The sequence below is a fragment of the Anser anser genome (genome assembly GCF_964211835.1).
Source record: "Anser anser genome assembly, chromosome: W".
NCBI classification, from domain to species: domain Eukaryota; kingdom Metazoa; phylum Chordata; class Aves; order Anseriformes; family Anatidae; genus Anser; species Anser anser.
This window is the reverse complement of record NC_139731.1, coordinates 15967435-15994828: the sequence shown is the minus strand read 5'-3', so window position 1 is coordinate 15994828 and position 27394 is coordinate 15967435. Positions and strand designations below refer to the sequence as shown.

The 27394-nt window shown below is 45.0% G+C and overlaps 1 protein-coding gene across 34 annotated transcripts in view; it reads left to right on the top strand.

Moving 5' to 3' along the window:
- LOC310888599 (transcription factor 4) overlaps window positions 1–27394 on the top strand; it is a 211545-nt gene that overhangs the window by 39917 nt on the left and 144234 nt on the right. For 31 of the 34 annotated variants that reach the window (XM_083815444.1, XM_083815443.1, XM_083815446.1 and 28 more), the window contains 2 exons: window positions 24811–24872; window positions 26947–27043. The exons of the other annotated variants lie outside the window; for them this stretch is intronic. In XM_083815444.1, coding sequence (XP_083671570.1) covers window positions 24811–24872; window positions 26947–27043 — 159 coding nt within the window. The remainder of the gene's footprint in view (window positions 1–24810; window positions 24873–26946; window positions 27044–27394) is intronic. 34 annotated transcript variants of the gene reach the window in all.

The following is a 27394-nucleotide window of genomic DNA, read 5'->3' as shown; positions in this document are numbered from 1 at the left end:
TCGTACTGGTGTACGTGAGCAAGGCACACCATTTAATTTCTTTGCGTGTACAGGAGTATATAATTTTTTTATGCCCACAGGGTTTTTTATGTGCAAAGTTTGATGTAAATCCCTGAATCACAGGCCCCTGCTACAGCCAGATGTTGTCTCTGCCCATCCCGTAAGCACAGTAGTGGTTTGTCATTGTTTTTAATGTGACCAAAACAACATGTTTTTTTCCCTTGCCTTGTTCTCAAGAGCGGCCAGAAGTATTTTGGTGTTCCTCCCAGCCACAACAGGGGCAGGAGGCTGGAGTCTTTTAGGAATTGCTGCTCCTCCACAGGAGAACACGCGAAGTTGCCATTGCCGTTTGCGTGTATCTGGGAAATGCATAAATATATTAATTGGGAGGAATTTATGGGAAGTCCTTAAGTGTCGATTAGATCTTCATCTTTTTTTTATTCAATGAATTTCCAACGCTGGTGTCCAGTAACAACCGTGTACCTACCAGTCCTGTTACAAACCCTATGCTCTCAAAGGCAAGCTAACGACGAGTTAAGGTCAGCGTGTGTGATAAATACAGCTGGTTTGGGGCAAGCAGAGATGTGTGCCCCTCTCAGTCAGCCCCATCCAAGGGTCTGAAAGCAGCTTCTGCAGCCCCGACGCCAGGCACGCACAGGGCACGGTGCCCCTGCTGCTGTAGGGCGCTGTGGTAGCACCCTGGGCTAAGGGAGCAGGAGGGGACCTGAAGCTTTGCAAATTGATTTAAAACCCGTTATAAGTATGCAACATCCATCACCTTCTCTACTGGTCTATGCAACATCTGTAAATTGAGCTGGCAAGGGAAATTACGGGCTAGGCTGGTCTGGAACATCGTAAGCGTGAAGAAGGCAATAGTTGTTTTTTTATTTTTGATCAAACCTACGTGGGGGAAGGCTTCCAAGTTCCCGGTGTCTGTGCGAGATGGGATTTGGCTTGCAAATTACACCTGGTCATGGCTCTTGGTTCTGGATGCTGATGGGAAGGGCTGGCCTGGAACCGGGGGCAGCCCCCGGTGGCTGCAGGGCTCGCTGGTGCCCTGGTCACCCGCTGTATATATAACATATATAATATATAACAATATAATATATAATATTATATATTATATATATAATAATAAAAAAATCCATAAGTAGTTTATTGGAAGACCAATAACCCCAAAAGGGATTTATTCCCCAGTTCTGGTCCCTTCCTCCAAGATCTCTGGATCTTGAGAATTGCAGAGAGCATCTGCAGCAAAGTGGGAGCCAGCAGATGGTTCTTCCATCCAGGTGCGTATTGATTACGGGTCAGTCAAACCGACCTCTGCAGTTCACTCTGCGTGAACCCACCCCCAAATATTGGGGTTGATAGCATATTTGTGGCAAAAGAAGCAAATCTTACGGTGGATCTCTCAAAGGGCCGTGAGGACAGGGCAGGGGCGAAGTCCGGTGTTGAGCCGCGGTACTGAAAACTGGGAGAGGACCGATTAGGGAGTGGGGTGCGACTGCTTCGTTCAAAATATTGAAAACGATGCTTTGTACTTCCTCCTCTGCCATCCAGGCACGTGGAACGTAACTGAACAATAGCCTCAGATACATATATATAAAATATATATAGATATTTTATATATATATGTATTTAGGAATGCTCCTGCTGTCTTTCAAAACAACCTATAAAAATAGTGAGGTGTAATAAGCAGACGTGAATGAAGAGGCCATGGGACGTGGTCAAGAGGTGGGGAAGGGCGAAGAGCCAGCTTTTATGGGAGGCACTGCTGGGAGTCCCAAGCGTTCATATGGCCATAACATGGCCATAAAGGGGGGAAGCGTGGGAAGGGCGTATGGGAGCGGTGTGGTACCGAGGTGGAGGTGTTCCTACGGCCGTGCCTGTGTCAGAAGCAGGCCGTGAGGGCGGAGAGGGGGCTGTATTTTTTTACCCGCACCTATGGATTCCCTTTGGTGACCAACAAAAACACGATACCTGTGTAAATCTCCTCGGATGAGCCTAAACTCAAGCACACTAATGACGGTAAAATAAAATAACGCGAAATCCCCTGGGAAAATAGCAAATGCAACTCTTCCCGCCGAAGAAGTGTTAGCTAAAAGGCACAGACGGCTTACGGGTGGGAAGAGAAGACTTTTTACTTAATCCTAGAAAGAAAGTTGAGACACATGTTAGCGGCAAAGCAATTACAGAACGTTAGAGAGGAGACAGTGATTATTGGACTTTATGACAGGAAGTCATTGAGAATTTCCTGAAAGAAGTAAAAGAGGAGCGTATTTGCATTCTGCTCAGCGATTTGGGAGTACTTAGATATTTATAGGAAAATTCCAAGGGGTTGTGTGTGTTTTCTATTATACAGATTTCCTATAAAAAATAAATGTTGCCACAGCAAACTAATGGCTGTGTTTGCTGCTCGCTGCTGCAGAACTCGCTTATTTTAGATTACACCGGGCTGAGGTTTTTACTGAATCATTAATTCACTTTGCAAGTTTGCAAATTTTTATAATACGAAATATGAAAGGTCTATTGTACTGTAAAACTCACAGGGCTTTGAAAAAGGAACGCCGGCGAGCCTTGTAAATGACAGTAAAACCTAAGCAGAGCACCTGCTTCTTTATTTACCTGTGGAGTCCTTACCGCTTTTTTTTATTCTTCAGCAGAAAGCCCCGTGTCTCGTAAGGGTAACTCGGACACAAGTTGGGTCTGGGCACCGCTGCCGTGGGTGACTTGAGTGTCCCGGAGTGATGAGGATGCCCTTGTGCCGTGGGGCAGCAGCTCTCCCTTCTCGTGCTGGCCCTTCCACTTTGAATTTGTTCATCCCAGAATTGCAAATAACACACGGGAGGAGGAAAGGGGGGGGGGAATAAACAGAAATGCGCGTTATGAACTTGTAAAACTTCACACCCCAGCCTCTTTTATTGCTCCCTGGGAACTATCTAAACGTCTGCTTATTTCTCCTCTCTGGCTTTTTGTGGCCAAATGTGTTCTAACAGGGCAAGGACTTTCCTGTCGCTTTAGCTGCTGTCCTGGGCTGGTGCGCGGCTGGGGGCTCTGAGGGTGCTGGGCGCAGGGTGCTGGGCCCTCTACCCGCGTGTCGGGCAGCTCCGGCGCGAGGATCTGCTCGGAGGCACTGGAGATGCTGAGACGCGAGGGGCCTGATGATTTTAGGATCTTAAATACTGGGATCTTAAATAGTCTGCTATGTCCTAGCATGTACACGTATTTACTGGGTGCTTCCAGGCAAGTTATTTAGCATAAAGATGCTGACATCTGCGTGGATGCCTCAATCCCTGTGTGAGCACTGAAATGTGTAGTTCTCAGAGAGACGGAGCACGCAGGCTCACGTTGTTCTTGAAGCCACTCTTGGTTTTAATTCCTGTATAGATAAAGTCAGACCCACTGCCCCAAAGAGAGGAGAGAGAAATTGTTTTCTATTGTTTGGTGTGGGGGCTGGGGTGAGGAGGTCATGATTCCCCTAAATCGAGGGGGAAATCGGATCCTATCGATTTCATTTTTCCCGTAAACAAATTTTCCCCCTCACGTCCCAATCCCAGTTCTGCCTCAGTGTTTTAACAATTAATCTAAACCATACTAGTTCTCGTTAGTGCCGCTCCCTACACAATGGCTTTTGTTTGGCTCCAAGCTGCGGTGTGCGTGCGCTTCCTCCTCCCGAGCCCGGATCCAGCCGAAGCTGTGAAATCCAGCGCTGCTTCTGGGGAGCCGGAGCTGACCTCCCAGCCCCGAGGAACTCCTCTGGCAGTGCTTATCCCGAGGGTCTGAAGGTTTCTGGTTCGGAAACGGAGTTGGGTTTCTTGTGTGGCTGCCAAGGAGGTGCAGCCAGGCGATATTCTTCCCCCTGAGCTGGGTTCCCCGGGAGCTGTGCGTGCCCTCCGTGGTGAAATTCCAAATCCCCCGTTATTTCCAGCTCCTGTCGGGCTCGATCCTCAGAGCTGGTCGGCTCGAGCGAGTTACGTGGACTCTCCCCGGATGATTCCCTTAACCGACATGTATGTGCACAAAGGCCCATGCATTATTTGACATTATTTTGCTCAGAAGTCGGCCTGCGCGGGCATCAACAGGATATTATTAGTCCCCCGAACTGACGACAGTTTGACAGCCTGATGCGTAGAGGAAGGAAGTTTACAAACATCTCGGAGAGAGCCATGTCGAGCAGTTGAAGGAAATGAGGCATGTCCTGCTGTTATTGTCCTTATAGCGCTGGGATTCCCGAGGGACGGCACAAGCCCATCTTGAGACCTCAGTCTGGCAAAGCACGAGTTGACTCATATTTTATTTTTGTTGGTTTTGTTACTAGTCTGTTATTGTTCCAATTGTGATGTTGCTTGTAAACAAACTGCTGCTATAATTTTATTTACAGCTATTGAAGGGTAGCTTGGGCACACGGAGAAAACAGGCATCCGAGGCTTCTTGTTGTTTTTCTGTGGTTTTTTTTGTTGCTATACATCGGCTGTGCTACCTCCCAGGTTAAGAAGTACGAGTGCCGCAGCTGATTTGCCTGGAATGGGAAGCTCGGTGTGAGACGCGGTGTCCTGAGGGCTGCTCACCTGCCCGGTGGGCTTGGAGGTGTGGGAGACGCGTGGTCCGGGGGCTGCCTGCTGCACCGAACCCTAGCACAGGGCACGGAGTGAAATGACAAGGTAGTGGGAAGCCTTCTGTAAAACAAGCGTTGGTCAGCGACACGATATCAGCAGGGCTGGAAACCTAAATCCACCGATGGTGCTGAATGGGAGGAGTGCTGGCACCAGCGCCTCTAAACCTAGAGGAGCAAATTCTGAGGTCTTAGATGTCCAGTGTGCCAGTGAATGGCTTTTTTTCCCCTTAGTTTTATTAGTTTTATTTTTTTAAAAGTACTTCTTTACTTGGCTTTTTAATCTTTTGCTATAAATCTTTTATTTTCTCTCCCTATTTATACTTGGTGGCTGTTTTGCTCTTCTCCCCCCGGCTCCTTAGCATGACCCATGCTCCGAGCAAGCGCTCGGGCTGTAACGCCACCCAGCATCTTCAGGGCAATGTCTTACTTCCAGGCTCGGACTAGATCTGGACACCAAATGTCACACCGTGCTTCCACGTGGAGGTGGCGTGAGCATCAGGACAGCCAGCACTGAGCAGGGTCACAGCACCCCTTCCTCCTGGGGACAGCCCGGTGCCACCTTCTGCCACCAAGCGTGATGCAAAGAGGGGTTGAGGAGTCCCCAGGCTGTGTAGGTGACTGCTAAGATCTCGTCAGACACAGCTCATGGCCCAAAATTGCTTGGTCTCGGAACAGCAAGTCAACTATTGCCTTTTCCAGCAGTTTTTTCACTATTTTTTTTTATTTCAGTAGCTAAAGTGAATCAAGACTTAAACAGTCGTTCACAGGAGGGAAGTAAACTAGGCTTCGGAAACTTATATGCTAAATAAAAGACTTCATGCTGGCACGTTGATGAATATCTCTAGTTCTTTCTAAAGCCGGTAGATTATCGCTTGCGTTATGACGAACAGTTAAAACACCCCAACCCCCCCCCCCCACCCAAACAAGGTTAGTGTGTATCCTATCTTCTTCATGTTTATAGCACGGTTTTATTACTGAAGGTAAGACAGATAACTGGGCATTACTCCAAATTCCTGGCAGTTCTCCCTTTCCGAGGCACTAATATTGGGATTAGCGTGTTGTTTTAAAGCCGTTACCTTTCTTCACCTTCATAATTGCTTGCTCTTAGGGGAGAATACTGCAAACTCGGTGCTCGTAAAGCAGACTTGTTATGCAATGTATGCACTTAGGTTTTATCACCTGGATTTACCATAGTCTTTCTCTGTGTGCGTTTTCATATACTTCTATGTACATCTGCATGTTCTTCGATTAAGGGTATATACGGTACGCAAGTAGCGAGGAAAAAACAGAACCCAAGGCTTTGAGCTTCAGAAAGCTGCTATGGCATCTTACAGGGAATTTATTTGCCTGGTTTTGGCATCAGGGTGGCACGTCCTGTGCTAGAAGCTGTAGATGTGTATGAAAGGGAGAAGACTTGATGTTGCTTAGTGCTATTTTCTGCATAGAGAAGCGACTGAAGATCCACTTCCTTTGGGTGCTCCTGCCCTTCCCGGAGTGGAAGGTGTCACAGCTCTACGTGGAGAACCGTCTCCCATCTGAGAAGCTGGGAAACGAGCACCATACACACCGATTCACTGCCCCGCTGCTCCTGGGAAAGAAAGCCACCTCTGCCTAGCGATCCCGCTCCCGTCTGGCTTAGAGCAGGAGAAAAGAGCAGAAGAAACTGGCCTCGGACTGGGAAATAGGTAGGCAGCGAGGCAGCAGCAACCTTCGCTCGCCGCAGCCAGGAGAGCCTGAAGCAGGCTGACAAAGAGACAGCAGGAGAGAGCATTTACTGCTAACAATTGACTGGATCCCGTGCCCTTGGGGAAGTTTTTGTTCTTTTCTTGGTAGGGGAAATAGCTTGGATGAAAGATACGAGGATATGAAATAAGTTTAACAGCGGGAAGTTGTGTAAACATGATTAATTCCATTAATGGAAACTTTCAAATTGAAGGTTGTCAGTCCTTGTGTATATACCTCTCGTTTTCTTAGGAAATGTCACGCAGAGTATCGAAACGCTGTTCTACAGGAAAGTATTAAAAAATTAAGAGAAGAATACGCTTGGTTAGCTGCCTGGAAAGAGTAAGAGAATTCTGCCGCCTTGCCCAAGCTCATAGCAGCTTTGGAAGGCTTCATGTCACATTTTCCTGCTAGGCTTTACTTGTTCTGTACGAATAGCACGGTCAGTTTGCAGAGCGTGTCTGGGAACGAGGCGTGCAGAAGAACACAAACAGCTTGTCAATGGCTGCTGGTGAGAAGCCGCCTTGAAACTGTGCGACCAAGAAACCCTGAAGTTCAGAAGCTGGTAGCATCGCTCAGCAGGACAGCTTGCAGTTTTGAGTTGGAGATGCTGTTGGGAAACGCAGCCAGTGTCACTGTCCCTTGGTCTGAGTTCAGAGTGACAAGAGGCCTGCAGACACCACCAGCTACCACGGGAGAAGCGCCGCCACCAGGTGACTTGGCTCTCCGCAAAAATCGCGGCAGCGTTGAGATTTCAAAGGAGAAGCGTACAAGGTGCTGTGCTCTGCTTTGGAAGAGGTAATGAACCTGCACTCATTTTCCTCATTAATTATTCAAGGAAAGACTTAAACGTACACGTGTGTATATACACATGTACGTGCGCGTGTGAATTCACGGACAGCCCTGCTTACACTCCACAAAGCCTCCCCCCATCCTGCACGGATGAAATAAGATGCAGCTGACGACAGTCTCTTTGCCTTTTTATGATACGGGGATGCGGTGGTATCAAAGCAGGCAGGATGAAAGCACAAAAGCTTCCTGTTTCCAGCTGTTTTCCTCAGCAAAGACTTTTTTTCCAAAGATGATGCTTCCTTTTAAGGGGTTTTTAATCTGCAAACTGTTTCCTCAGTTTATTTCACTACAGTAAAATGTGTTCCCTTTAGGTCATATCTGTCTCTTAAAAACCAACCTGCCCTTTTCAGTAGTTTTATTTGCTACTCAAAAGAACAAACATGACTTTATAAGAAACCTTTAATGAAGTACAAAGACCAATAAACCTTTTGCCACTAGAGCTGAAAATTTATAGTGATTTTTTTTAAAGAGAAACCTTGAATAAATTAAATGGGGAGAATATACTGACTACATAACACTTCAGGGTTTTAGGCAGTATTTAATACTGCATTTGTACCTGTTTAGCATACAAAAAATAGGTTTAGATTTGTCAAATAAAAAAAAACTTGGGAACATAAGTAACTTTAAATAATGGAAGAAATGGTGATTTGGATTAAAAAAACCCTTCCAGCTGCTTCCATTACGTTAGTCTCTTTTCATTAAACTGATCTTTGTTTACTTTCTTCTAAAGTAAACATGTATAATTAAAATATATTCTGCCTCTCTCTGCGGCTCTGGGTCTGAATGTGGGCTGGTCGCAGTTGGAAATACCCTAAAGTGCTGCCAACAAGTCGGTGGAAGAGGGGCCCTGAATTTTAAGGTGAAACGTCAAAGGGGGAACCAGGTGGTGGCTTTGGGCTCTTGCCCAAGCTGTCTTGGGCAGCTATAAGTTGGGTTGCTGCTGGTGGAAACCCTTTGGTGGGTTCCCACCCATTCCTTTGCCCCAGTGGATGGGGAGCAAGCAGAGGAACCCCAACACGAGCTCTGGGTGGTGTCACTGGAGGAGGGCGGCAGGTCCCGAGATGGCGAGGAGGTCCCGAAACGGCAACGAAACCGAAAGCAGAAGGGAGAGAAGCACCTCGGCTGGTTTGTGCTCTAAAGCTTTCTCTAACATATGTTTTGAATGGCGATGGTGTCCCAAATGCCAAGATGTGTTGAAGGATAGCTGGTTGTTTTTGGATGAGATTGTCCTATATTTACTGCTTACAAGTTTCATTGTTGTTGAAAGTCTGCTGTGGTCTGTAAATATGTTCTGGAGCTGTATAAAAATATCACAATTAACATATTCAGAAGGACAACAATTGTCATGGTTGAATGACTTAGAAAGTAGCACAGGCTGTAAACAGGATGTGCTGAAATGAACTAGCACTCCGTTCCCTTGCAATGGTCTCTTCAACAAACGTCTGCTTGGTATCAGCACTTCTGAAAATAATCTTTGGAGCCTCTAAAGGACATAATGCTCTGGTTTCAAAATCAGTTCTTCGAAGATGAGAAGCTTAGCTGGCATTGCTACCATTAGAGAGATCCAGGTTTGGTTTGGAAGCGATGGCTGGGTTCTTGCTCTCCAGCTTAGCAAAATGCTAGGAAGGGAGAGGGAGTGGACAGATGAAAGTTCTCCCCTAAATTCTGCTGGAAAAACCCTTCTAGAAAAACCCTTCTATTAACAAATTCAGAAGCTAAGAGAAAGGCAAGATGTCCTGAGAAGAACTCTTACCCAGACGCGGTGGGTGTAAAATTTCCATTCCTTGAGGTCCTTGAGGTTGTGGTTGTTTTCTACTCTGTAACCTTAAGGAACATAACAGCAAAAAGGATTTTATCAGAGCGGTATTGTATGCTCCAGCAAGATATTGAATAAATTGCATCACTCCATCAAGGACACATTCAACAATTTCATATCTCTGCAGGTTTCAATGCTGTACCTTCATTTCAAAGGACACTGTAGTTCTTTAAGGTCGATTTCTTTCTTAATGGTGGAAAAAGTAATGGAAGAGGAGAGAATTTGCTAAAAACAACTTTCAGAAAGCTGTGGACTCTTTCACAGGTTCAGTTCTCAGCAGCATTCTCCAAAGTCCCTGTAATTTAAACAGGAGACTTGAATGATGAGCTAAAGACAGGATTTCCAGCAACACGTTGGAACTTCTCCTCTTGGCGTCTTTCCCTGCTGGAGCTGCTGCTTTCCATAACGTTGGGAGGAGTGGCTTCATCTTGGGTAGGCATCTGGGCCTCGAGTCCAGCAAGGAGGGCCAGATGCAGAAACGGCTTCCATCCTTTCCTTACAGGTGGCTTTTGTTTTTTTAATGAGTTCCCTTGCAAAGGAATTGTGGCCTTCTTGGGAACAGCGAGAGGCTCGAAGCCCCGTAAGTTTCTTCCGAGCATATGGCCAGGCTGAAAACTAGCAGATGCTGCCTGAGCAAAGGGCAGCGGCTCAGAAGGCAGGAGATGAAGAAGGCTTCAAGAGCCCCTCTCTCAGTGATCTCGCAGTTCAAAATCAAATGCTGCCATTATGTAAGTTATCCCTGGCAAAAGCTTCAAGGCTTGCAGTCATGCCTCAGCTGTTCCTGGAGGAGTGGAAATGTTCCAAAAGTGCAAAATAATTTCTCAGACTTGAGTTTTGTCAAATGCAGTTAACTTATGTTGCCTCAGGAGTCCAGTGAGAAAACCCTTCTAACAGTCTTGACATTTGATATCAGAAGCTATATAAGAGATGCTGAAGACTGAGGAATTGGAGCAGATTTATTTGGGGTATTCCTTATTATCCTGTAAAAAGGACAAAGCCTTGAGTTCATAGAACGATCCGCTTCGGAGAAAGGAAGCGTTGCTGCTGGTTCTTTATATACAAGGGAATAACGTGTGCTGGAGGTGGCAGGCTCCCCAGCTGGCTGAGGCTGGCCGTGCTCACGGTCTGTATTTAAAACCAACCCCTGTACTGGGGCAGGTGGCTGAAATCCGTGTCCATGTGCAAGATTCCTCATGAGTCTACCAGTCAGCGGTACCTGTGACCTCCTCCAGTTGTTCGGTGAGGATTGTCCTCCCTGTATTTTCGTCAGCAAGTATAACAAGTGGGTAGTGCTCTGTGTATTCTGCAGTGATGAATTAATTTGGTGTTCATTGTGGTAGCACTGATCATAATGAATTAATTTGGCATTCATGCGGATGTCATGCTTTTTTAAAGCTTTTCTATTACAATGCAGAATTAGTAGACACTTAAAGCATTACACATCCGATTCAGTTGTCATCATAACCTGTTTATACTGTTCCCTTGTCTGGATGTTGCAAGTGCATTGTGTTCATTTTCTGGAGAAAGACTTGCTGGGTGGCAGCGGGGAAGTCTTGGTTACAGTGACGATGTGGCAGCAGCGAGGCGTTCAGGAGGTGCCTTTCCTCTCCTGACCTCCTGTTTTAGAGTACCTGAGCGAACTACAGGGGTGTAGGAAATGCGTGGCTGGTCCTAGACAGCTTGGAGTGAGAAAAGGGAGCTTAGTTCTGCTACGCAGTGCCCAAATTGAAATGCATCGCCAGTAATTAGTGGCATAACTGAAGAAAAATAGACTTCATAAATATTGAACAGTGGAAATGACACAAAAAATAGTTCTTTGCTCCTTTCTTTGTATTTTATTCCCCAAATGTGTGAAGATAAATATCATAGATATATATCCCTCTTTTTAAGAGTTTGACTGCACGTGCATTTTCTTTTCCATTACAAAGTGGTTCAGCTTCACTGGGAGACCTGGAGGTGAGTTGGAACTGTTGGAGTTGGTTTAAAACTGACTTGACGTTTCCTGCTACTGCAGGAAATGTGTTTAAAGGACCGAACCACTCCCTTGACACGAGTCTGAAGCCTTTAAGTAGATGCATATTTTATTAGTGGATGCTCTCATATTTAGTTCCGTGTACAATGTACATTAAGACTTTAGACAAAAGATAGAAATCTCACTAGAGATCCTGTGAGGAGGTGCCTTACGCACGGTACTGTTACCTGGAATTTCTTGATCATGAAGTGCGTAATTGTGAGTGATCTGGGCCTGCGAAGGTACAAACGGTGGAAAGAGAATAAGAGTTGCAGTCAGCAGAGCAGTATGATCCTCCTATGCAGTGGTGCCAATTTGACATTGCACCATGAGATTGGGCCAGAGGAAAAATGATGCAATTATCCCAGCATTTATTTTCTCTCCTTAATCAAAAGGAAACTTCTGACTCTTGCTTGCAGTTGAAAGAAAAAAAAGAAAAAAAAAAAAAACACACCAAGACCCAACCAACAAACAAAAAAAAACCCAAATCCAACCAAACAAAACCCGTGAGCTGAGCTTCAATACACCACGAAAACTAAAAACAGAAATCAAAGAAAGGAAGCTCCCTTTTTCCTGATCATGAGCTAAGCTGTTGGGGTTCAGCACTATGTAGTATGACCTCATTCCTGCATCAGCTTTTGGTTCAACTCAAGCACGTCTTTTAGGAGGGCTTTTCAGCCCAAAGCCTAGCCCACTGCACGGGTGTAACGACACAGCGCAGAGGTGATTCTTGACCAACAAGGGAATGTTTTTGGTCAGTCTTTTTGATGTCTGGTGCTTGAAACCCATGGTCAGATGCTCGTGTCTTTGCTGGTTCTCTGTGACTTTGCATATGGGTGCGTGAGGAAGGGCAGGAGCCATTCCCTCAAAGCTGGAGGAAGCCTGAAGAAGTTATCGCAGAAACTTTGGGGCTCATCAGCCCCTGCAGGACATGTCCCAAGGCCCAGCCAGGTGTGTGGGTACAAGTGTAAGGACAAGTGGTTCCTTTTTGGGGCTGCCGGGTGTGCCTCCATCCACCTAGTGAGGGACTCCAGCAGCCAGGACGCTGAAATAGGTGGGGCACACACACAGTACATTGGGGGGGGGTGTTCATGTTTTCCACATTTAAACGTTGCGGAGTTGCAAAATTGCAGGCTCAGTCTGAGGTCTTCCTTGGGACAAAGGAGTCTGCATCCTGTACTTTCTCTCCTTGCAAATTCAAGTCTGCAAGTGTGGAAAGAGAATTCCCGTATGTCGGCAGTTTGCTCAGGTACCTCCCTAGCCAGAGCCCCTCCTTGGCCATCAAATCGATCCCGTTCCAATTTCCAGCTTTGATGTCAAATGCATTTTAAGAAGCTCTGTGGGAGGCGGTGGCTGTTGGAAGCCCAGACCTGTAGCAGCACAGCACCGCTTGTGCACCAGTGCCGATGGTTTCCATCCCCAGCCTGTTCCCAGTCAAACCAGCGGTCAGACCTTCTGCCAGAGGCTACCTGGAAGGGAGTGGATTAAGTCAGGTGAAGTCACAGCATGGCCTTGAAACTCTAATAAGAAACTCTAATAAACTCCCTCACCTCGTCTTGCCTGGAAAATCCTTTCGCACTACAGCGCAATAGATCACTTAAAATTTTCTGTAGCATTGATTTCTGGTAGACTTCTCCCTTGTCAGTTCATATTCTTTGCCCAGAAACACGCGGCTTGTCCTACGATAGCAAGTGTCCGGTAAATAGCAAGTGTTTGCTACAGGCTGTCATAATACACTTTAAATGCAAATACATCCAGGGCAGTTCTAATGGAATTTTCATATAGATGAAGTCATTTTAAAGTACACTTAAATTAAAGCGCTGTTCTCCAAAGACTACAAGTGTAGCAGAAAATGTCCTTTAGTTTCGTTAGAGATTTTTCTTCTGTCTCCATCTGATTTCCCTTTCATCAGATTTGTGTGGCTTGCGATCAGTACGGTGTCATTTATTCTGTCGTCCATATAATTTGTGACTTTTGCAACGGCCAGTTGGATGGTCTGGACTGGTGGAGGTTGTTTTTTGGTTGTTTTTCCATTTTTTTTAACCGTAGCCTTTTCCAGTTACACATTCCTCACTAATCTTTCTGTTTCCAAGAAACATAAATATTGGGAATTAACCAGTCATGTACTGGCCAGAGAGGTACAGAACCCAGCTGCTGGTGTGCTCTGCAACAAATCTGGTTTAGATAACAGCATCGCAGCGAAGTGTATACAGAAACGGCCCCAGCAGATGCGGTCGCGATCCTGAGCCATCCGCTCAACACAAACTAGCGATCCCTGAATTTATTCCCCACCCGAAGCGGAAAGAAGTTTGCATGTTTTTAGGGTCTTTTTTTCAGTGTAATGACCCAAGCCAGCCTTCGCCCCTTGCATCGCGGGGCAGGGGTCCTGCTGGAGACGGGGTGATCCCCGCAGCGGCGGGCGAGGAGCTGGAAGCTGTCAGCGCAGAGGGGTGAGGAGCCAACCCCTTCCCCGTGGTGCTGGCAGGGCCCTCTGAGCTCGCTTCTGCCTCGAGGCCTTGCCGAAAAGAGGTCTTAAGCCCACTGGATTGCCTCCACTAATTATGGCTTTCGTTTATTTGTTTTTGCAACCTCAAAGCCCCCAGTTAATTTTAACAGTTAGTAGTTAGGGACAGTTTGGGTCAAAGACTGTAGGAGTGAAAACAAATACATCTTTTATTATTAGGTAGGGAAAATCCCTATTTGCACCTTGCACCTCTATGCCTTTACCATAAACCTTCCTGCACGGTCTGCTTGGAGAATCGGGACTCAGGGTGAGCTGGAGTTCCTATAAAGCTGTGCCAGAGGGAGAGCTCCTGAGCCAGACCTCATCCAGCCCTATTTAGATGCCAGGACCCTGGCTTTTACAGAAGTTTCTGGATTAAGCTGAGTGCTGGATTAAGTTTTTAATTATCTTTTTCAGCACCTAAACATATTACCTAAGTTTGAAAGTGTCCAACTTCCAGCTTCTTCCACTACTTTCTGCTGGAGGCAGCGCATCTTCTCACGTTTAAATACACCATTGTGTATTTGAATCACCTCCATAGTTCGGGAACCAATTTTGGGGCACTTTTTCAGATCAGGGCACGTACTTTTCATGCAAGTAACCACTGCGTGCGAAGCGTGCCATTGTCTAAACGATGCTGTAAATGATTGGACTGACTTATTCCATAAAATAATCTCCTTGATGCGCGTGAGCGGGGCTTTAACCTGGTGGTTCTATTCCCGTGCTCAGGGGGAACCCCGGAGCCCTCCCCAGAAGGGTGTGATGTATGGCAGCGGCGCTGCCCATGCCTAACGAGATTACTAACGCAGCGGAACCGTGCAGCGAGTTATTAGATGCTGTTCCCTACAATTATTCAGCTTATTTTAGCAATTTGCGAGAGGGGTGCTCCTTGTAAATCATACTCTTCATATATTTTTGTTAATTAGGAGCTAAATTCAATCCGATGTTTGGAGCTGTCGCTACCCGCGTGTCCTCCGTGCCTGTCTTTGCCCTGTCAAAAGGCTTTGGGGTCCTTGTGTGGGTAATAAATCCGAAGGATGTAAACCTCAGGAATTGCCTAGTTTTCATGACTAAAGCACAGGCTAACCTAATATTTCGTGGCACGGTAAAACGGGCATCGTGGTATTACTGCTCTGCTGGAAAATCTTCAGATATGGAGTGCCAGCTTATTCATGTAACAACTTGGAGTGTTACTACCCAAGCACACATAACTTTTTAGAAATGTCATCCGTATATCAGGCTAATGACACTCATTGAAGCTTGGTTTCTTGAAAGAGATCATCTTACGTGGCTAAACATGAAATCATTCATTTGGCTTGGGCCGCGAAGCTGTATTTCTGTGATTCTTCTCTTCCACAAGTCCGTGTGCTTTGTTTACAGCATGTCCTAACACATGGCTGTCTCCCAGAGAGTCAGGATGTTCTAGCCGCATGCAGCCTTTCCACGCGAAGCCCATCCTTCCATAGACTGCACCAATGCACAAAACAAAAATGTTTGTTTAAACTCGACGCAGAGCTCCCTGAGGAAGGGAGCAAAGGCAATGTTACAAGGAGGGGGTAACCTCTGCTGCTGGGCCTTACTGGCCCTTCTCAGCGCTCTGTAGCTGAGGCCAGTGTGCAAGGGTTTCCGTGCAAGGTTTCCATGCCAGAGTTTCCATGCGAGAGTTTTGCACCAGCCTTGGAAGCAGGTCTTGAGAGAAGCTTGGTGGGCGGATTTGGGTGCGTGAGGTACAGTTGAAGGGAATTATTTGCAAAAGACGATGGAAAAACAGTGCAAGTGGCAATGATATTTACAGATGAGTGCTCAGTCCCTCTGACTTGCCTGCGGTGCCTGGAGATGTGCGGGGTGCAGAGGGGCTGGTGTGGGGCTGGGCTGCTCCAGGGGGTGCTGACACGGGAGGTGGGTGCGGACAGACAGGCGGAAGTGGTGTGGAAGGTGGAGATGGAGGAGGATGAGGTTATAATGAGCCCTCTGGGAAGTCCGCAATTGTCTCTTAATTAGCCGTCTTTCCAAGTGGCCTCACCTTAGGTTCTAATAAATGTCTGCCACCACCTTTTGGCTTTGACTGCTAGTTTGGAAGTGAAATGCCCGCTTGCTTCATACCGAGACCTTCGTAACCTGGTAATACAAGGAGAGTCTAAGTAATCTGCCCTTAAATTAAATGCTTCTAGGCTGCAGTGTAGAATGCATGTACTCTGCTTGGAGCAATGGGATTGACTGTTGTAATTTAGGAGTGCTCTAGGTTATTGGGTCCAAGTAAAATTATGTACTTTAATATAGATTATGTATGGACATACAAATTAAATAGCCAGAGTTTATAAACCATGTTCAGTTCATAACTGAAAAAGTGTCCTAAGAAATGGATGCTTTCCTACTAAAGTCTCCTCTCAGGTTAAAACAAATAAAACGTTTTGCTTTGGACCCTGTGTCCCCCAGAGCACTCTCAACCCCAAACTGATCCAAAACCAGGACGAAATCAAATGTTGAGTATCCTGATGAACTGAAAAAGGCGTTACAACACTTTGTACATTAGTACCTTAAACTTTGTTGCACTGTCTGCTTATAGTTTCATCAGATCTGATAGAAACTGATTAGATGCTGGAGTTATGCAAATGGAATGGATACGTGAAAGTCGGCTGTCCTTACAGGCAGAAAGTCTGTCGTATGTGTGTTAGAAAATAGCTTATGTAACTCTGGAAAACACAATGTGAGGTTTTATGACCTCATCCGAAGGCGGGATAATGCAGTTCTTTGTTATGAATATTAAGATTGAGAACAGTTTAGATTGTTTACCCTGTTGATGTTTTATAGCAAGTGCTGTCAAGTGGTGCCTCAGACTGTCCGCAAGTATTTGTATAGACTTTGAAAATCCAGGCGTAAAGTAAAATGACCATCTGATTCAAATGAATTTTCCAATTATTTGTGGCTTTAACAGAAGCTATTGAAGTGTATTGTATATATCTGGCAGCTGGTCCTACTTCTTTGGAAAAAAAAAACCCAAAAACTAAAGCTTTGTATCTAATCCCTTGAGCAAACCAATAGTAAATTGTTTATCAAATAAGTAGTAGAATTTTCCTATTTTGAATCTGTGCTTTCTTTACGTCGCTGTCACGGAAAGGATAATTATATGCAACTTGATGCTGGAGGTGCACGGAGTCGCCGTTTGTGTGTTCCTCTTCCCTCCCTGAACTGTTGCCCGAGCTTTGTGCAACTTCCCCCATCCTGCGCTGCAGGCTGTCAACATCCTCTGCTGCTTCCCATGTCGTAGTTAAGTTTTCTTCACTGGCTTCCAGGGCCCTGCAGTCTGTGCTTTTGTTTGTGCCTCCATCTCCTGGCTCCGTTCTCTCACTGAAGTCAGTCCTTGACTTCTTCAGTCGCCTTCAAGATTCATACAGCCCTTCTTCCAGATCCCCCCCGTCTATTTCTTCTATCACGTCCTGGTGATATTTAGCTCAGAATCTTCAAAAAGGTTTGCATCAATGGATATGCGTTTTAAACTTGCCAGTCCTTTAGCATACGAAATGTCCAGGTGACCAACTTATTCTTCCCTTCATCTGCTGGTCTTTAATCCTCCTTCTGGGCTTTGTCATTTTCCGCTCGGCTCATTTGTTATGTAGTTCTTAAGCCATAACGCTCTGAGGAAAAAACATTCTTTTGGAAAATAAAACACTTAGCAGAAAAGGTCTCAATCCACAAAATGGGTTTGTTTAACCTAATTTGTATTAGCAGTATCTGACATACTGTGTGTAAGGTGCTTCAGAGCACAAAGAGGTAATAGCGATCCCGAGGTATCTGTTTATCAGACTCGTCTGCGGATGGTAATCATAATTAGAGTCTAGGATTTTTCCCACCCTTCTCATTTTTGACACAACTGTAATTCATACAATGGAAATGCTAATCAAACATTAGTATGGTGCGTATACAAAAATCTCTTGTGTAGAGATCGTGGTCCTCTTCCTCCTAGTTTGAAGGTATTTTGACTGCTAAATCCCTTATAAAATTACTTTTGGTTAATATGCTATCTTTATCTTGAAGATAAAAGTGGAATTTTAAGATATTTGTCTCTTCATTCACTGTTCTGTGTATTTTAGATCACGCTAGCAAATAAATCAACCCAGTTGGCAGGCTCTTCAGGGGAAATACTCAGGGTTAGCATATGAAAGGGTTTTCTGATGCAGGTAAAGTTATACTGGCTGACTTCAGAAGTGAAATGTGTATTTTGCAAATAGACCACTTGTGACACTTTATGTATGGGCATAATTATTACTTTTTATATTTATTTTTTTTAGCAAATACACTATCTTTGGATAAAGGAGTAACAGAAAGGGTATGGACTACAAAACAACCGCCTTTTTATTACAATTTTACCATAGAAAATCAAGCTCCTTTCCTCAAGGACCTTAGCACTGAAGCCCTCAGAGATCAGCTCATACCGCTCACCCAAACTGCTCTTGTCATTCTTCTGTTCTGTCACTCCAAAACCAGCACCACAAAAGCCCATCCAGGGAGGGATTTTCGTAACTCCGAATGCACTTTCCCCAGTAAGCATGGGCTACCTGCTCCTCTTAGCTGCCTTGGGTACCTTTTTTTGTGTTTCTGTGCCATTTTCTGTAGCAGCTTCGCTGCCAGACTTTCCTTTGCAATCCTTCTGGTGTCGTCCTTGCCCTCTGTCTTTTGGGGAGGTGGGTGTATATAACATGTTACTCTGATTTTACGATGCTACGAACGAAACAACGGTCTGACCCACCAACCCTTGCTCGGCTGGTCCTCCTGGTGGCCTAGGCCTTGGACCTCGCTAGGTTTCCTTCAGTTACCTCTTCATCCAATCTTCAGCTGTTTTCTGGAGAGCCTGGGCTTCCCATGTCCTTAGGAAGAACTTCTTTACGGAAAGGGTTGTTAGGCATTGCAATGGGCTGCCCAGGGAAGTGGTTGAGTCACCGTCCCTGGAGGTCTTCAAAAGACGTTTAGATGTAGAGCTTAGTGATATGGTTTAGTGGAGGACTTGTTAGTGTTAGGTCAGAGGTTGGACTCGGTGGTCTTGGAGGTCTCTTCCAACCTAGGTGATTCTGTGATTCCCTGAATCCAGAATGTGTGGGTGGGAGCGATGGGTGTGGAGGCCGAAGGCTGAGAGGTTGTGGGGTGAAGGCCGCGAAGGCCGGCCAGGCCTCCTGCAATGGCCTGGGAGGATCCAGGGGAGGAGGGCAGGCTGGTGCACATACCCAGCCCCGGCACTGAAACAGAGACACCCGACCCGAGCACGGCGTCCGGGAAGACGCCCACTCCTCACGTGCAGGACGAGCACTGCTTTTTTAACACCCTTGTCCTTGGCACCTTCCCCCAGAGCAAACGCCTGACGCCATTTTAAGGGAGGTTAAGCAGATGTATTAATTTTGAGTACAGTATGTCGCCTTCTGACTTTGGGAAATCATATTAAATACTTTGTGTTCACCAACGACTTTTTGGGAGACTTTCCTTTTGCTCTAGTCATCCATAACTGATCCCATTTGCTGCATAGGTAAATTCAAGAGCACGGCACTTAGCATCTGTGAAATGTATGTTCCAGTTGGTCACAAAGGATAAAATGTCATTTCAAGCATTTTTGTGCTCTTGAGTGCTAAAATATTTTCCAAATTTGTTACAGGATTTTGGAATTATAACAATGCAATTCTATTTCTGAGCCACTAACACAAGTAACTATATCAATATTATTTTGCACTTGCATGATATTATCGGTCTTCAAGAATTATCTTTGGCTTGTTATGTAGTTTATTCAGCTCCTTTAAAAGAATATATGGCCCTAGCGCTAAGTTAAAGAAAAGTTAAAGAAACAATTCTGTATTTCTTGCTCTGAAATTGATGGGTAAAGGCCACAGGCATGCTTCTGAGTACAGGCTGCTCATGCAGCTACTGTATTACTACATTCACCAGAAGTCATGATTTCGATTGTGCTGCTTCTCCGGGTATTGCTGTTTAAACACGCAGTATTATTTATTCTGGATTCAGCGAACAAAAATACTAAAGATGAAATTTCAGACTTAACTGAAATCAAATACAAATCAAATCGAACTCCCACAGAAGCAGAATTTCACCCGTGTCTTTTCAAAGCAAGGAGGTTTAGCCAATGAAAACAAACTGAATTTGCCCTTTGGGCTCTCTTTATTTGAGCATCAAAAAAAAAAAAAACCACAAATGTATATGTATAATGGGCGCCTCTCTATTTACTTGCATGAGCATAGTAATCGGGTTACTTAATTTGTGGCCAGAAGTAGGGATGACAGCATCAGAAGGGTGGGAAGAGGCTTGGGTTCCTGGTTCTGCTGCAAGAGATTGTGAGCATGATGTAGTTTTATGTGGAAAGGTTGAGGTGGTGACCTGTGTGCTTTATAATGCACGTCCTCAGTCCCCCTCAAATAATACCGGATTGAGTAATGTTAGCTTAATGCCTATTTTTCTATAAAATTATTTGAAATACTGCAGAGCATGGTGGTGGGAACCAGAAATGCTCTCCTGGTGCAGACAGCCTCGCAGTCCCTGTCCTCCAGCAGAAAGCTTGCTCTTGTGGGACACATGGCTAAGCAGCATGTATATACGTGAATGGTGGAGAAGTCAATGCTTGTAATCAAATTTGCTGCAAAATTAACAGGATCGACCACTGTGCTCCTTTCTTCTTTCTCACTAATTGCTAGACTACTGTTACTTTGCTACTTGAGCATCAAGTATGTATTTCTTCTTACCTTTTGTTTTTCATACCTGTCTTTCCAAATGACAGCTCTTACGAAATGGTTTAAGTTCTTAGTTACTTTTGCTAAGTCTTGAGTGTTTTGTTTTTTTTCCCTCCTCCATCTAGAGGAGCAGAATGCCTCTAATATGTAAGTGCCTCAGTGGAAGGTATCTCTGCCCATGGCAGGGGGTTGGATTTAGATGATCTTTAAGGTCCCTTCCTACCCAAACCGTTCTGGTTCTGTGATATCTGTGTTGCCATTTACTGGGGTAGAGCATGAGAATATCATTTTCTAGCTTGTGATTTTAGGATTTCATGTACGTGCTCAAATTTGTTATTGGAAGTGGTGGGAGGCTCAAACGAAATTATTTTCCAGAGTCATCTAATTTATTGTCCTGTGTTATTGCTGTAGTGTTGGATGATTTCCCAAGTATGTTTGGCTTATACCTGCGAAAAGGAAGGTTTTTTGAGAGTAGGGTGTGTTTCCAGAAAAATATTATATATACAGATATTAATTTCTAAGCCTAGAGCCTCCCTTTAGGAAGTCCTTAAGGGAATGAAACATTTACCAAAGAAAGTTGAAGGAACTGAGTGTTACAGCGTTACAACCAAGGTCAGGAAGCCTTGCTTCGTGCTTCAGGATCATCGAGAGAGGTGGCATGGCTTGAATCCAGCCAGCCTCAGCCCGCAGCGCTGAGCATCTCTTTTAGGATCGGCAGAATTTGCTTTCCCAGGTTGCGATGATTTGCTTTTGGTAACGTCACATTGCCTCATGCTTCTGATTAAGTGAGGTTAATTTACAGGAGCCAGATTCTGGAGAAAATTACATATGTGTTCAAGTTTGCGCACTGTGGGATAAACCCAAGCGCTGAGAATAAGTCACTGGAGAATTCTGCGGTGACTTTGGTGGCATTAGGGCTTCACTGTCCTAATTACCTAAGTGGCAGTCCTCACGGGGTACGTAATAAATTCCCAGCATTAGGTTTAGGGGGCTGCAGAAAGATTTGTAAGATCTGTCGTGCTAAATTATTAGTGAACCAGGCTAGATTAACTAGGTAGCAATTACTGAGGCTTTTTCTTCTCTGCAGAGGGAGAAGTGCTGTTGATCTGAGCACTGTTTAAAGGGGGGGCAGAAGTTAGCTGGGTTGGCCTGTCGATAGCTGGCTGGATCATGCTAGAAGAATACTTTTAACTGAGATAGGCAAGGTGCAGATGTCCATCTATTTATCGAGTGCTCCTGTGTTTTGCCCCACCGTATAACCCCTTTGTGGCCACAGGCAGATGAAAGGGCTGAGAGCTCTGTGTATCACGCGGGCAAATGGGAATGCTCTGGCCAATTCCACTTGAAAATGCAGGAAAAAGAATATTTCTTGGCAAATCTACAAACAGAGTAAAATTATTATTTTTTTGTTTATGTCTAACGTTAGTTTTCATCCTAGTAAGCTCTCGATTTCCCAGCTAAAGAGCTAGTGTTCTTTTTTTTTTTTTTAAATACATCTTGATACATCTTATTCCTCAGCTGTGGCTTATGTTTTTATAGGGCTCCATGATGTGTTTTAGAGCAAGTTCCTTCTTTTTTGACTGTAGCTGAGATAAAGAATTAGTAGTTTAAAACAATAACTACATGTTCCACTGTGATCAAGGAATTAGATAATCTGGCATGTTTGCTTAAGGGGTCTGTATCTTGGGGCTTTTATAGGGCAGTATTAAAGCCCTGAGCCTTCTTATTATGCCAATACCCAGAAGATTGCTTTAATGAGAAGTAAAGGGCCTTTTTCCAATTACAAGGGAATAACTGTATTAAGTTCCTGTGTTATGTCAACCTGCTTTGATTTGATTACTGCGAAAGAAATGGATTTATCTGTCAGTGTTACTTAATTAAGCCTTCTCATTGATGTTTTGCAGAGTAATATAGTGTAGTTTGCACATTTAAGTCTAAATACAAAGAAAATTGGTCGAAAACTAAGACACGACCCCTGAAGATAAGGCACAAGAGCCATTGCTTGTCATTTTCCTATCAGAGTCCAGAACTTTTAACTTTGGTGGATGAACTGGAGCATTATATGGACTCAAATTAAAGCAAAGCAAATGACAAAGAGCAACCCAGTCCTGAGGTATGTGTTCTTCCCGGGTCATTTTAAGGATTTGATGGTGCCCTCCGGCCATTGGCACCTTGGCTCAAGGGAGGAGTGGGAATAACAGAGCAAAGTGCACCAGAAAGGACAAGTGGGCAGGGTTCACCTCTCCCCAGGTACATCTGTTTGACTGTAAGCCCGTAAGTAACGTTTCCCTTCTTGGGAAAGGTGCCTGGGACTGTGAATGATCCCCCTCCTGCTGCTGTTCTTAGGGCCACTTGGTGTGAAAGGATCCCAAAACACAGTTCTCAGGTGTTTGCTTAGGTGCCTCGTTACAGTGCCCCAAGACCACAGCATCTGTATTCTTAAAATATAAATAAAAACGTACAGTATGGCAGCCCAAAAAGCTTTACTGGCACATAAACCGTGCTCCCAGCCCTGACCATGAACCAGTGTAAGGGGCCTCGGCACTGCTCCTGGCACACGTGTTGGGGTACACGAAGAGATATGAAGCAGAGGTGTAGGAAATGTTGAGGGATGTGCGCGATGTCAGCATCTCTGCGTGTGCGTTTCTCTTGCTAATTTTTCTAATGGATTTAATATGGATTTTGGAAGCTGTGCTCCAGGGTGGTACGATGCCCATCAAAGTCAATGGGATAATATCCATTGATTTTTAACAGGCAATGGATCAGGGCTCTACAGAGTTAATTGCCTGTTACATAACACAAATGATTTTTAAAAATATGCCTAATTAACCTAATAGAATGGTTGATCTGATCTGTCAGGTAAATGATACACATTTTCTTTCTTTTTCTGGAGCTTAATTAAATATTTACCTAGGAGTGTCTTGTGCTATTAACACGTTCATCTGTTATTGAGATAATAGGAATTGTAATTGAGGGAAAGTATTAAACTTATACATTTTTTTTTTTATGTTGGAAACCAACCAGATTTGGTCGCAGCACCTGTATTTGTAAGTGCTAACGACCATATCTGTGTCTCAGGCGGCTCGAGTTCCCACTACTCCTCCAGGAGTGGCTGAAGCAATGCCAGGTGGAAAGGTAGCTCTTGCGTTTGTAGTCTGAGGGAGCACTCGGAGTTTCTCCAACCTGCAAAACCAAACGCATATTTTTCCAATTAAAGCTACTGTTTGTGCGTGGCAAAAGGCAAGCAAGGCTGTTATTTCATTAGGGTGCCGGTGGGCGCACAGGAGTAAGTTAGAAAATAGCACTGAAATGTGCAGTAATGCTATAGATCGACGCCAATCACATTCCTTGATATTTAGCATACAGTAAGTAAAAAAAATCTAAGCAGTATGGTCCATCAGCACACTCAAGGATGCGTTTATGTTGAGCGTGAGTGATTTCAGCTGAATTAGCACCAGAGTGAACTAGGGTTTCGACGGAATTCCTCACAGGCTTCCACGAAACGTGTGCTGAGGTGCCTCGCTGGTGTGCCTCTATCCATCCACTTTTTAGGCCAGAGGAAAGTCTCGTGAGACTCCCAACTCTCTCTGGTAGAGGTTTCGTGGTGGCCGTGGTTGTGTCAGCGTACATCTCCTGGGCAGAGGGTGCCAGGCCTTCAGGAGCAGCCTGAAGGCAGGAGGTGGACGTCAGTGACTTCTCCTGGGCTGTGGGGCGACCTCCGGCGCAGCGCGGCCTTGAGGTGCGCGGCCTTGCTTTGGGCACCTTTGGGTGCCCACCAGCTGGGGTATCTAGTGAAGAAGGTCCTAAGTCTTTTTTTCTCTGTTCCCACAAAAGCGGAGCCTTGAAGCGTCACAAGGAAGTTTTAATGCTAGTAAATTGATTTCATTGACAATACCTTATTTTTTTCCTGGGAAAAACTTGGGGAAAGTGGAATAAAAATACCACCATCAGAAGAAATATTGGGAAGTATGAAGTGTGGAGTGCCCCTTATGCAAAATGTTCGATGTGATTTTTGTCAGGCTGTCTGAAACTGTGTGTCTCCTAATGATTGCAGTGAATTTTGTATTAAACAGTGAAGGAAAAAAGAGGTACTTGCGATGTGCTGAGCTTTAGGAATGTGCTTTTCTTTGCCGAAATGTTTTTCTAAAATGGTAGCCTGGCTGGGGTGGTGAGAGTTACTCACGCTAGATACGCCTTACTTGAACTTCCCAGTTGCTCCTGCTTCCTCATATTTTGCTTTTACCGTTTGACCATCCCTGGCTTTGTGCTGGAGGCTCTGGCAGGACTCGAAGTGGTGCGGTGCGGCCACTTCTCAGTGGCGAGGAGCGCTGAGCCACTGGAGTAATTTTATGTTCAAACCTCGGGTTCCTGAGGGTCCGGTTCATTTCTGCTGTGAATTTAAATGAGTTAATTTAAGCAGTGGGTCAGAAGCCACTACCATCGTAGTAGCCCTGTGCCTGATTCTTAATTAAAGGCAACAGGAGATTAATTTGAAACATTAATTTAAAAGTGCCTATACAAAAGGAAAGAATTATTGCAATAAAGCCTAAAGAACTTTTTTGTCCCTAGATGTAGAAGACAGAACTAGCTCAGGGTCCTGGGGGAATACAGGACATCCTAGTCCATCCAGGGTAAGTATATCTAATCTTTTTCCCCAAACCAGACATCCTGCATATGTAAATTTGCAATCTTAAATACGAGTTTTACACCTGATTGTGCAGAGAAATGGGCATGCAAAGTTGGCAGTGGTCTTGTGTTCCCTTTAAAATTGCCTTTTTTTTTTAAACATTCAAACCTGATCCCGTGATTGAATTTGGCACCTGCTCCGCTACTGCTAACAGGTAGTGAGAATATTAATTAATCATTTTGCGTGGTGTGGTAGCAGCCACCTGGCCGTGGCCGTGGAGCAGCGAATGCTGGTGTTGAACATTGTTTTTCTAGTGAGGTTTTTTTTTTTGGGGTGGCTGGTGCTGGTGACCCCAAAGAGGGCTGAGGCAGTGCAGCTTCTTGAGGAGATGGGGAAGGGACCCCTGGGGCAGGCAGGTGCTGGGTGCTGGGCTGGTACGGGGCAGCCAAGCAAGGTGTTCACAGCACCTGCAAGGCAGCTGGATTTGGCCAGCTCCCAGACCCTTTAGAGACCCTTTAGCTATGCAGACCCTTCAGGCATCTCGGGCTGCAGCGGGGCCGAGCGCTGCTCCGTGCAGAGCCCCCCTGCACGCGTGGTGCTCCAGCGTCGCGATCGTTATTTCTGTTTACTTCCTGCAAAGGCATGAAGCACTCTTAGGCTGGGCAAAAAGTGGCTGAGCTCTCACTTACGCCCTTATTCAGCCAGTTTGTTTAAATTGCTTTTTAATTGTTTTCTAATTAACGTGAAGGATCCAGGCTGGTGAGCAGTGCAGACTGCTGCTCGGTGCCCCCGAGTGCTTTCGCTGCTCGTCCTTGGGCCCGTCTTTCCCCTCGGGGTGGGTTTTTGGTAGGTGTCCACATGCAGAGGGGGTCCCCAGGTGCTGCCCGGCGGGGACCCTGGTCCTGCCACCAAGGGAGGAAAGCCCGACACCTTTTCTTCCCTCCCGCTTAGCATCCATTACGTCATTACCGCTCACGTCTGTCAGTTTTATTTTTATCCCTTTTTTTCCTTGACACTTGTATTGCTTCCCGGGGAAAAATGTTTTGAAAAGTAAATTCTAAATTTGCACACACAATTATTTATGCATGCAAAAACTTGAATGTGAGTGTACAATTAAGTTTTGCGATATAAAGAAAAGAGCACGAGCCTGGGGAGAATTCTGGAGTTTCAATCAAGGCTGTGCATTAACTTGCAGAGTTACACCCCAAACAGCCTGACCTCTCTCTGTTTCCCTTTTTGTGAAGTGATGCTGGTGTTTCCACGCTGGGAGAATGAGTTTCTTGTGCGTTCTTCCGAACCCAAGAAACAAAACATTACATAACTCCCTGCCCGGCCAATATTTGCAGTTAATTTTAAGATTTGGCTAATCTGCTGACTGAGAGTGGAAGGTTACTGTAAGACGGTTTTGAAAGTTAGGGGCCCAATCCTGCCAAGGTTTGCTATGTTTGTTCCTCTGTGGGTACTGTGTGATGCTGCTGATCCCCCCGAAAAAATACTCACAGGCCAGCAGTGCAGCACAGGAGGGGCAGCAGGTACTCACCGGTCACTTACAGAAGTGTGTGCACAAACACGAGCGCTATGGAGGGGTATTTTTCAGTGAAAAGTTATTTTCCACACCCCCTAACAGACTTGGAAATTTGTTTTATAGGCAATTGCACGCATATAGCAGTGAAGTGATTCAGAGAGCAAACTTCTACATAAAAATAAATTTTAAAACCAAAACATTAAAAGAAATACCTTTTTTTTTTTTTTTTTAACGTTATGGGTAAGAAGACTTTCATACTAAGAGAGCCTTTTGCTGCATTACACAGCAGAAAACTCCAGGAACCTCATCTCAGTTGCCCATTCAGGATTACCCACAGAGCAAACCAAAGTCAATTGCTAACAAAATAAAAATTTGAAACAGCTTTAAAAACGCTCTGGAACACATCACTTCCAGCAGAATCAATAGAGGAAAACAATAAAAGGACTAATATTTCTTATAGATGACTTAAAACTTAGAAGGGGAATATGGGCATGTAGGTTTTGAAAAATGCTGTAAAAATGAGTGAAATTGTTTTTTCCCAATTTGTTAACAGAACTATGGAGATGGGACTCACTACGATCATATGGCGAGCAGAGACCTCGGGTCACACGACAATCTCTCTCCTCCTTTTGTCAATTCCAGAATACAAAGTAAGAAACAATTTCCTAACTTAACTGTGTTTTTGAAAGTGGAATTAATGAACCAGAAACAAAATTCTGAGGGTATAAAATCCTTATCCTCATTCTTGGGGTGATTGTACTCGGTATAAGGGTGGGAACATGGATTTTTTTTAAAGCTACCATATGATTACAAAACGTACATGAGTTGCATTTACCGAACGGGCTGTTTGCCTCTGGTAAGGGGGATATGACTGCTGATGTGGTGACTATTTGCTGAAGGAGGTAAATCTATGCGTCCTAAGGCACGGCCTTTCCTTTTTTAAAGACGTGACCAGTTGGCAGAGAAAATAGGGATGTGCTCTGAGCAGGACTTGAAGAGTA